The sequence below is a fragment of the Protomyctophum bolini genome (assembly GCF_963924005.1).
Source record: "Protomyctophum bolini genome assembly, chromosome: 8".
Classification (NCBI taxonomy): Eukaryota; Metazoa; Chordata; class Actinopteri; order Myctophiformes; family Myctophidae; genus Protomyctophum; species Protomyctophum bolini.
Window position 1 is genome coordinate 1,572,551 of NC_137869.1, and position 12,294 is coordinate 1,584,844.

The window sequence follows — 12,294 nt, forward strand, 5'->3', positions numbered from 1 at the left end:
GGAGTGACAGATACTTTATTGATCCCGAAGGAAAGTTGTTTTGTCCAACAGCTCCAGTGCAATGCACACATACAGCATAAAAAGAGCGTGATGAACATACAAAAAGATTGATCTGTTAAGCCGCTAGAGGGCAATGTAAACCTAATCTTAGCGCTCTCTCTCGCACGCACACACACACACACACACACACACACACAGTGTAGGGAATAGGCTACATTGCTTGATTGAAATATTTATTAACAGTTTGTAGAATTACAGTAGGCCTACATTTCAAGCACAAACTCAATACAGAGACTGTTAACTGTGAGTGGACGACCCAATTAAGCGTTACACTTGTTTACAACAGGGTCCACATTGTTCAATTCATCAAAACATTTATGACGTACAAATAGACACTTCTAGTTCTATGTAGTTAAAGAACAGAACAGGAATTCATCATATAGGAAGCAAAAAGGGAAAAGATACACATACAGTGAGGGGAAAGGGGGGGGGGGGGGGGGTGGTCCTTGATCATCAGGAAACAAGTCTGAATATATAAACTAAACTTTAGAAACAACTTAAGGCCATTAAGCAACTACACTATACTAATATACACTTTAGAAAGAAGTCCCCAAAAAACCGCAAGCCGCAACTACCAATAATTTACAAGCAACTTTACAGGGGGGGGGAATACCCAAAGTCGCAACACTGCTCGCCTCACGGATATGTCTTTATTTCCTACATAAATTGTGTGGCCCGCGGTTTCAAGCAATGTGATAATTATGCAGTAAGAGATATGCTTTGATTTCGCCTCAAAGCGGGATAATGGGATATGGCTCTGCATGGGTGTTGCTATGGGCTATAGTTCCAAACATTGGAACTATCCCACTGAGATAGAATGAGCACTTCCGCATTCCACTGTTACAATGGTGGCGTCGCCACTCTCTGACTAGATTACTCTGGACATATAGTCCCATCCTCCTTCGTCTCTCAGCATTCATTTGCGACAGAGATCATATTACACAGCCCCGTCCCAAAACGAGAGAGCACTACTGTATATTTACTTTGATAATACGTCACCGAACTCCTTTGGAATATGTTTGTATGATCCAGTCTTTCAGGTGAGCGTCTTTGCTTCATATACTAGTCTGTAAAAAAATATCATTGTGTTTGTACGAGTACGACATTAGTCCAGTGCGCTAGCATCGGGCTATATTCATACTAACGTTGCCTTGCTGCTAGCTAGCCGCGGCGGGCCTCGGCCTAGTAGTGAATCAACAGCCCCGTTTGGAACCTCAGTCACCGTCACCCTCCTTGGATCCTAGAAGAGGTTCCGTTGAAAGCTAGCTCTGGTGGTCCATAGCCCTAGTGCTAGCATTAGGGCTATGGGCTGGACCAGAGCTACCAAAGGTTTCCCTGCATCGGGCGAAATGGGTCGAGCCCTCCAAAAGCAGTGGCGAAAACCCCTTTCGCAGTATTGTTGTCCAAAACAGTATTTCTAAAGATAGGCATACCATATTATTCTGAATGACCAAAAAGAGGACACATGCGCACGTGCATGTGCGCATGCATGTGTCGTGCGTGCGTGGTTCTGTTTGAATTAAATTAATTTGTCAAAAAAGTTTGGCTCCTAAATTTGATCAAATATGCTCTATATTAGTTATGTATTTATTTAAAGCAGTGGCTCTCAAAGGTGTGATCCAGGGACCCTCATGGTTCCTTGAGGGGGTTCCAAATGGACCCATTATAGGTCTGTAACTCTGAGAGTGTAACACATGGACCCAAATGGACCCTTACAGGTCTGTTACTCTGAGAGTGTACGAATGGAACCAAATCATGGACCCTTACAGGTCTGTAACTCTGAGAGTGTACTAGTACAAATGGAACCAAATGGACCCTTTTATAACTTTTAACTCTGATACTGTACAAATGGAATCAAATGGGACTCTTATGGGTCCATCTGGTTTTACTCTCAGAGTTATGGGGGTCCTTGAAATTAAAAAGTTTAAGAACCTGTATGCAATGGCTTATCTCTTGTAAAAAGAGAGACCAGCCTATTCTCCAAACCATTATCTTATATGCTTTGCTACTGTAGGTTGTACAAAATAATATTGGGTCAATTTAATTTGCATAGCTGCCTTGTCTGTGTTGTTGACATGACATTGGCTTGCAGGACAGAACTTTTATTTGTGACAGACACATAGTTCCTTTGCAGACATTAGACAATACAATTTGCTTCTCATTGGTCAGTCACAAAGCTGAGAAAACAGTAGCCTACTTTTTCTGCATGTCAATGATGATGAGATAGTTCTTTGGCATGTCAAGCTTTCCTCACGGAGAGCACAACAGTCTATCTGCAGACAGCAGAGCAGCCAGCGAGCCTTTCTCTGCTCTGCTCTGCGGTCGGGACCAGTGCTGTCAGACTCAGCGCTGCAGAGTTATGAATAACACACATTCCGGGTTTCGGGCTGAAAGTCCACCTCTCACAGTGTTTTTCCACTACGAACCATTGAACGTGCATTGTAATACACATTGGTCTGCGTTGCGATACATATACAGGCGATACGTGTAAAACCCCGGACATTTGAAGGAATTTATAAAACCCCCCCGGACTGCCCGGACAGCCCCCCAAAAGAGGACGTATGGTAAGCCTACTAAAGAGCTACAGATGGTAAACGTTGTGCTCTCATTCTCAACACCGGAGTCGTATTGCTGTTCCTTATTGGGAACGCAACTAGTTTTATATGGCGGAGAAACAAAAGAGTGACTGAAAGTGAAAACCCTCTCACAATAAACAGACTAAACCGGTGTAACGGTTTAACTGGAGTACATGTTAACTGTTCCTGGGATGGCTTTGCGGCGCGTTCATGAGCCGTCTTTCACAGATGTTGTTTCTCCTATTCTTTTCAATAAAGATCGATAAATATCCATCCGATTGTTTGTGGAATCTCACCTGTATGAAACAGTGCAGACAACATGCACTTATAAAACACAGTTGGAATGAATGATGAAAATAAATGAAAATATCAGTGTGGGAAGTGGGATTCGAACGGTCTTTGCAATGGACCAAAACAACATGGGGAGCTGCGCGCTACCCGTCACGCTATGATGCGCTGACAACTGCTGTAGGAGACGATCTATTTGATCTTATGTGTGTCTGTCCAGGTGAATCACAACATGCCATGTTATCTTGTGACTGGATTTTTTAAAACAAATATAACCATAGTCACACCATGAAACTCTTGTGTTATGTTAAGTCTGACAAAAGCACTGTGTGGCACTCAGGTATTTTTTGTGTAGGTATGTTGTGTAGTAGCCTACTGCAAGAGAACAAGGTTTGAATATGGTCTCCTTGTACATGTTCATGCTTGTTGAATAGCTGACGTTGATTGTGCTATTTAGCATGGCATCTTGAGGATGTAACAACTTTTACACTTTTGTCCTTGTATTTCCTATTTCCCTGTGGATATTTTCATTGATTGCAATGGCAAGAGTTTGTTTCATATGGTGTGACTACACCATATATCACAGTCACAAGTTGACATGTTGCACTGCCTGCTAGGCAACAGCAGGTGGTGCTGCACAGTGTACTCAGTTTTTTGCTCGAGATTTACAAATGAAAAGATGAATACGCTATTCTGCATTTGTCAGTCTCCACAGAAGAGTTTGTGTTTCATGGTGTGACTATACCAACATCATTGACTTGTTTCTACAACTATGCTTATATTTGTTAAAAAAAACAGAGTCACAAGATAACTGTGTGACTACACTGTCCCCAAGTTCACCCCAAGACCAAATAGATCGTCTCCTACAGCAGTAGTCAGAGCATCATAGCGTGACGGGTAGCGCACAGCTCCCCAGGTTGTTTCGGTTCATTGCAAAGACCGTTCGAATCCCACTTCCCACACTTTAAAATTTTCATCATTCCAACCGTGTTTTATAAGTGCATGTTGTCACTGTTTCATACAGGTGAGATTCCACAAACAATCGGATGGATTTTTAATGATCTTTATTGAAAAGAATAGGAGAAGATAGCTCCGCCCCCTTCCTGATCAGTGAAAGACGAAACTAGTTAACATGGACTCCAGTTAAACCGTTACACCTTACAGGGGGTCCGGGAGACCGGGACCCCAAATAGAATGTTAGCCGAACAACGAGGCACTGTGAGCTTGTAGCTTTTAGAGCAGCTATCTTTGGAGACGGGGTCCCCACGGTCATGACATTCCTAGAAATTGGAAAGTTGAAAAATAAGAAATGATTTTCCAGTCCTGGAAAACTTTTGGAATTTATCATGGGCCCTGGAAAATACTTGGCTATATGCTTATATGCATTGTTTTGGCTATTGATTTTGTTAAAGGACCACTTCACCACTTTTCAACATATCTTCATATAATAGGTCCTCACTAATAATCATGAAAAAAATGGCGCAGTTTTTTTTCTACTCAGTCTGTGTCTCATAGGAGGGGCAGTTCAGAAACCGTCTTCCAGTGACATCATCGATGGGGAACACAAGCTAATAGAAACTGCAGGCTTTCTAGTCCTGAAAAGTTGCAATGCGAAAATGGAAGCCATCGTTCTCACGATAATGAAAATCTAAACATTTTTGTAAAAAAATATTTTTTAAATAATAATCTGCCTAATGATGATGTCACTGGAAGACGGTTTCTAAACTGCCCACAGCTCTCCTATATGAGACACAGACTGAGTAGAACAAAAATCGTGCCATTTTATCATGATTATTAGTGAGGACCTATTATATGAAGATACGTTGAAAAGTGGTGAAGTGGTCCTTTAATGAAAACGTTTTCCAACCCATGTATACAAAATATGTAGCATATCGTTGTTCACCAAACTAGCAGCGTGATTGCAGTCTACTGTGTACGAGTATGTGACAAAAATGGCAGATCTGCAAGCTCACAATGCGCTGCAGCGTGATCTTATGTCCCGGGATAGGTGGTGTAGCAAAACATTTGGCGCAACATTTGGAATAGAATGGAACATAGGAATAGAATAGTATTTTACAAGTTATTGTTGCTATAGTCTAAACCAGGGGTGTCGAACTCAACTTGGGGCGAGGGCCGCATTGGTCAAAAGGTCACTTGATGGGGGCCACAACCAGTTGCACACGCACGCTCGATGTCTCAGTCAGTCACTGCTATAATCTATCTATCTGTCTATGTATGCTCAGACCCAGCCAGCCAGCCAGCCACACACACACACATAGTGCTCAGACCCAGCCAGCCACACACATAGCTCCGTAAGGGAGTGGTTGCACCACTCAAAAAATCTTAAAAATACTGAAGAGGCTACTGGAGATTGGAGAACCTGATTTGGACATGATCTGATGCAGGACAATGTCACTATGACAGAACGAGAAGATGGGTCTGGCCACATTCATTCACCCCATAATCTGTGGAAATTGGGGAATATGTTGACAATAGTCGACAGCTCTGCCGATTAATAATCGATTAATTGAACCCACCCCCCATATTAATCAATATCAGATACATCTTACACCAGTTTGACACCCCTGGTCTACACAGTAACACTGCCTTGTCTTTGGGCATTGCACATTGCTTTCTTATATAATACAAAAATAAACGTTCATATAGCCTATAGAGCGTTGCAGAACGACGAGTGGCCCAGGAAATGATTCTCCATTAATTTTCTCCATAGGCTTTTCAAAACGTTTTTATTTAAAGACCTTTTAAGCGTCGTATACGAAGCCAACTCTTGTCGTGACAAATCATGACAACACACACAATATTTTGGACCAAACAAATAATTACAAAGAAGAAAAACAACAAAAAAAGTGTTGTAACCTGCCGTTTTTTTCTACTTTCTAATTATTTGTTTGGCCCGAAATGTTTTGTTTGTTATCATGATTGGTCACGACAAGAGTTGTCTTTGTCCGCGGCGTATAAACGTCTTTAAATAAATACTTTCTGAAAAGTCTATGAGGAAATTGAACAGGGATTTATTTTCCGGGTCTCTCGAGCGGGGCGGGACTGCGACGCTCTATTATAGATCGCATGAAGTGAATTATTTAATTCACTTAATCTTGATGATCATGGCATACATACAGCTTAGGAAAATCTAAATATTTAAATATATTTATAATACCATCTGAAAAGTATGTTAATGTGTGGACTCAGTACTTGGTCTGAGCTACTTTTGGATAAATATTTCATCATTGGAACGAGGCATGCAGGTGATCAGCCTGTGGCACTAACCCATTCTGGACGGGAACCCCTTTTGGTGTTTTATATATTATGTTATACTTTAGCTGTTGAAAAATAGCAGATCTACAAGCTCGTAGCGCTACGAGCTTGTATCTTTTTTTTAAATCATGAAAATGTGGTGGATATCTTTGGATATATATATTATGTTTTTAACTCAAATCTTTGCTTCTGGGGGGGTCCCTGGAACAACATATTTTTAGATGGGGGTCCGTGGCCAAATACAGCTAATTCTGGAGCTCTTTGACATGAAATAGTTTGAGAACGACTGACATAGACACGTGGGTTTTTCAGAAAACTGTCAGGATTTAGAAGACATTTGTAGAATCGTGCTCAGGTCTAAATGGGTGTTTATACAGTACACCAGTGTGCACACAGCGACGCACATACTTAGTTTGCGTCCGAGCATAGACACGGTAACGCCATGGCACACGTGACAGAATGCAGCCTTGTAACTAACTTGTATGTTTTTTGTAGAAGTAATATTGTTTATGCCATTTGCTTTGATTCGAACAATTGATTGAGCACACATGATTTGATTTGGGTGTGTTCTAAATAAATGTGTCAGTGTTGATGTTTATCGTGTAATAATCTAGTTATAGTAAACTTGAGCACCTTATAGGCAGGGACAAGTAATACATGGCCTCAGAGGCGGGGGTTGCCCAGAGCGCCAGTTGGCCCAGCCCCGTCTCCCGTCTCTGAGTTGATGTTCTGGAAGCACAAACGTTTGGGGCACACAATTGACGGGTGGTAATTCATCACACCACCTGTTTTCATGTGGCCCGTACATCTGTGCTTCCTAAATGGAAGTTTTGACATGCTCAGTCCTGCACTCAGATCCGTGCCCCTCGCCAGAGAGAACAGGGACTTTAACCCATTCTGAAACGGGAACCCATTTTGGTGTCGGCATCATGTTGTGCTTTAGCTATTGAAAAATAGCAGATCTACAAGCTCATAGCGCGCCACCGAGTGGCGCGCTACGAGCTTGTAGGTCTGCTATTTTTGAAAAATCCTAGAACGACCGACATTTTTAGAATCTGATCTCAGGTCAGAATGGGTTCATCAGACCAGTGTGTGTCCAGTGGAAACCTCGTATGAATGCTCTGAATGAAGAAATTACACTAATACCATATGTCATATTAATAATCTGATGTCAAGGTTGGGTTTGACACGTTTTTGTTCCTGTCCTGCTATCCCAACAGGACGCGAGGCCACCGCACATCGACTGTCAATATGGATAGCCAGACCCCGGCAGTCTCCTGCCAGACTGACAGTTCATCAATGAATAAGAACCGAATAAGAGGTAAAAGTGAAAGCTTGGTGGATATCTATTTGCTTTGCAGGTGGCAGGTCTGTGTGTGTGTGTGTGTGTGTGTGTGTGTGCAATTGTGCATGCAAGCCATGCATGTAGGGCAGATGTATGTAATCTGGCACCACTGCCGTATCAGGCTAGCCTGGCTCCAGCCCCTGAATCGCTAGCCACATTAAAAATGTATTTTCAGGCGATTAGGGTCTGGTGACGCTCCCGAAGGAGATCTCAGACTCGGTTGGAAATCCAACCGACGAATCAGCGTCGTTTCAACTCGATGACGTCAAACAACAGTGCCGTCCAGACACAAACAAACATGGCTGCCCCCACTGCGGTAACTCACGGCCGTATCAATCTGGCTATTAAATCGACGTATGATAAATAATTTCTTTACAGACACGAGCGATTTTATAAACATCATCATCCGACATATTTTACCGCTTTTGTTTACATACTAGTAGCGCTCGTTGGCTTTGTTTGTTTGGTTAGCAAACAGGTTAGCCATAGCCACATGATTGACACAATGCCATCTGCTTTCCTACTATTCTGATTGGTTGGTATGAACCAATCACCGAAGACTGCCTCTTTGGCAACGCCCATCCCAGAAACGGTTGTAGATGGGAGGGCGTTCAGACTGAATAATGGAGTGAAACGAAATGAAAATTCAGGCTGAGTGTCAGGCACAATTTGCTGGGACGGTGCGTACGCATCAAAACTGGCGGGACGGCTGGGACGGTGCGTACGGCGCAAAGTAACCACAGTATACCGCTAATCAACTTACAAATTACATATACATAGTATATGTATAACTAGCTCTCAATGATGACGTAAGTAGTCATTGCTGAGATTTGACAGTTTGTAGCGGTCGGAAGTATGCACTCGACAGAGTGCAGTTCTAGTTATGTCTGTGTCCATTTTATGCCCATATATGGAGTTATTTTTCAGGCATGCCCAATTTGACCATAATTACAATTTAATTAAAGCAGAAGTAACGCTACACTGCATGGACAATAATAAACTTCCAACATTTCATTATGTTTCCCTCTTGTTATCTTTCTTTCTCCCCTCTAGACTTCCTGCACCTCCCTGAGTGTAAAGAGGAGGTTCCCCCTGAAGAGGAGAGGAGCTCCAGTCTGCTCCAGGATGAACCACAACCTCCACAGATTAAAGAGGAACAAGAGGAGCTGCTACTAGGACCAGAAGAGGCTGGTGGGTCAATGTTGACATTTCTAGCAGTGAAAAGTGAAGATGATGTAAACACAGAGACAGAGCCCCTAGCCAGTAGCTCAACTGAACACAAGCACAACAGTTTGTGGCAAAGGTTGCCGTCATGAAAGTAATTTAAAATCATACATGACTCGTACAGGTGAAAAGCCCTTTACATGCACAGTATGTGGCAAAGGCTGTAGTCAAAAGTCGGCTCTAGAAAGACACATGACTCGAATGAGTCGTACACGAGAAAAGCCCTTTTCTTGTACAGTATGTGATGAAGGCTATGTAAACGCGATTAATCTAAAAACACACATGGTCGCTCATACAGGTGAAAAACCTTTTTTCATGTACAGTTTGTGGCAAAGGCTGTAGTCAAAAGGGTGAACTAAAAAGACATGATGACTCATACTAGGGAAAAACCCTTTATTTGTACAGTTTGTGGCAAAGGCTGTGGTCAAAAGGGTGAACTAAAAAGACATGATGACTCGTACTGGGGGGGAAACCCTTTACTTTACTTACAGTTTGTGGCAAAGGGTGAAGTAAAAAGACACGAGGACTAGGGATTGAGCTCGTTAATCTTGTTTGATAAAATCACCTTATCGAGTCCTTATTGAGGCCACTAGCGAGAATTTGCTATTTTGTGGAAAGATGGGAGACAATACAGTTTGACCTGTTTGAGCCTTTTTTGTATTGGCCAGTTGTGAGTTTGTATGCCAATAAACAGTTCAACGTACACACACACACATACATTTTTGGACATCCGTTTAAAAATAAATCAGTCCAAATACACAAGTTCAAAAGTCAAAACATGCAACAAATGCAGTCAAATTACTACAATGCACCATTTAACATGCAACAAATGGCCCAGACTACTTCAACTTCCAACTGGGATATAAATACATTTTTTTTTATAGAAGACAAATGTCTTGGGTGTTTTTCTGCAGAAAGATCAACATGTCTGCCTTGTCAGGCATGAGCCTGGATCGCTCCAGGCTGATGGTATCACCCTCTCTGAGGGGGTGGAGCAGGGCTCCAGACTAACCTTTTACAACAACGTCCCGGAACCGTCCCAGAATACAATTTGAATCGTCACAAAGTAAATGTATACCGTCCCGGTACAAAAAAAGCACCACTGAAATTGCTAAATGAATAACTGTATTCCTGTTGTAATAGAAATACAATACATGCAGTACATTATTTGTCTGGCTTCATGTTTCTTCTGTAGATACACTGATTTAGTCAAAATGCTCCCAGATGAAAAATAGGGCTTGCTTAAAAATGTTAATCGAATTAATTAGAGGCTTTTTAATTAATTAATCTAAATTAATCACATTTTAATCGCATATCAATATTCGACCTGAGAACAGTGATATTTATTTTGAAATGGATTTTATTGTGTTGGTGTACCAGTGAATCAATGAATAGTGACTACAGTAGCTTATTAAACTTTGGTGGTTTGGCTACTTGATCAAGACCAACAGATCAACGTGCAGCAATGCAGGTATTCCATGAATACTCAAATGTCTATTACATGATTGGTGTAATGAGACAACAAATAAAAACTACTTTATTAGGGGGAATACTGAGAAGAAAGAATACAATCAATATAAACTGTGGAATGAGAGCGTTTTGGGTGCATTAGTGCATACAGTGTTGGGGCAGCAATTCCAGAACAATCTGAGCATTAGAAAAAAATCTGTTGCTTCAGAGGATATACACCAACATATTATTTAATGTCGTCGATGCCAGCTAGCAAGCCTAGCATGGAAGCTAACGTTAAACGTTGGTGTAGTGTAGCCCCATGTCCATATGGAACCTTTCTGTAGCACACAACCATGGTTTTATCCACGCTTAGTTTTATCCACCGATCTAAATGTCCCATCCACGGGGCAAAAGCAATATAATTTCTATCATTCCTTTGGGTGAACGGTAGTGTGTGCGTTGTTGTTGTTGTTGTTGTCAACTGTCTGACTGACGTCACTGCAAAAAGGTCTTTGCAGCGCAACTCCTCTAGTCCCGAAACCGTCCCGAATGAGATAAATGTAAGTCCCAAATAGATATTTTACAGTCCCCGGGACGCCGTTAATCTGGAGCCCTGGGCTGGAGGAGGCCTGAACACAAAGGTAGCTGTTAGACAGTTCAACTAGCAGTGGCAGGCTGTCTCTCTTAACCCCACCACCACAGGACAGGGTTTTTTCTATCATAAGCCCATCACACACCGTCTGCGGCGCGCCGCGTTGCCGCCTGGAAAATAGAACCGTGTTCTATCGGCGCGCCAGGCGACGCGGCGGACGGAGCCGGTGTGCGATAGGTTCATTGAAAATAATGGAGGCGGCTGTGTCCGCCGCGCGGCGCACGCAACCGGTGTGTGGTGGGCTATAGACACACTAGTAGGTTTCTGTAAAGACTGATGTCTTGGCCAACACTCTTGAGTGGTGGTCACCCCGTTTGGCTGGATGGTGCGCATCTCTTGTTCCTCCTCTGCAAACAGCTCCTCCAAGGCACTCTTCTTAGGCTGTAGAGAAGTGTGTGCAACCACAGGATACGCTTCATCCAGTGTGCTGTCATCCATGTCATCATCAATAAACTTCAAAAGATGAATTATTGTTCTCTCATGTTTTCTGTTTCTCCTCCCTAGACTTCCTGCACCTCCCTGAGTGTAAAGAGGAGGTTTCCCCTGAAGAGGAGAGGAGCTCCAGTCTGGTCCAGGATGAACCACAACCTCCACAGATTAAAGAGGAACAAGAGGAGCTACTACTAGGACCCGAAGAGGCTGGTGGGTCAATGTTGACATTTCTAGCAGTGAAAAGTGAAGAAGATGAAAACACAGAGACAGAGCCCCTAGCCAGTACATCAGCTGAACACATGAAAACACAAGCTTACATAGAGTCCTGGGTACATTTAAAGCCAAATATCGACCAGCCCCTGTCATCACACTGTTCTGAAACTGACACAGATGACAGTGAAGAAGAACAAGAAGAAGGTGATGACAACACAGAGGCTGAGCCTCTAGCCAGTAGCTCAACTGAACACATGGAAGCACAGGCTTACATAGAGCACTGGGTACCGTCACAAGTAACCAATATTGACCTGCCCCTCTCTTCACACTGTTCTGAATCTGAGGATTCTTGTACAGTCTGTGGCAAAAGTTTCAGTAAAGGTTATCTAAATGCTCACATGATGATTCATACGGGTGAAAAGCCCTTTACATGTACAGTTTGTGGCAAAGGTTTCACCAAAGCTGGACTGAATTATCACATGAGGACTCATACAGGTGAAAAGCCTGTATGTACCGTAACGTGTACAGTATGTGGCAGAGGCTGTGTTAATAAGTCGAGTCTAGAGAGACACGCGATGACTCATTTGGCGCGCACACGAGAAAAGCCCTTTTATTGTACCGTATGTGGTAAAGGCTGTATAAACTCAATTCAGCTAAAGAGCCACATGATCACTCATACAGTTGAAAAGCCTTTTACGTGTACAGTTTGTGGCAAAGTCTGTGTTGGAACCGCTGCTCTAGAAAGACACACGAGGAGTCATACAGGGGAGAAACCC

At 42.7% G+C, this 12,294-nt stretch overlaps 1 protein-coding gene across 1 annotated transcript in view; it reads left to right on the forward strand.

Annotated features, from left to right (window-relative positions):
- Positions 1-1,011: 1,011 nt before the first annotated feature.
- LOC308319529 (uncharacterized protein) overlaps positions 1,012-12,294 on the forward strand; it is a gene marked incomplete at its 3' end in the record, with an annotated part of 40,124 nt that continues 28,841 nt past the window's right edge. The window contains exons 1-4 of the mRNA XM_080769634.1: positions 1,012-1,100; positions 7,421-7,521; positions 8,599-8,736; positions 11,378-11,515. Of these exons, the coding sequence (XP_080625760.1) occupies positions 1,084-1,100; positions 7,421-7,521; positions 8,599-8,736; positions 11,378-11,515 (394 nt within the window). The 5' untranslated portion in view covers positions 1,012-1,083. The remainder of the gene's footprint in view (positions 1,101-7,420; positions 7,522-8,598; positions 8,737-11,377; positions 11,516-12,294) is intronic.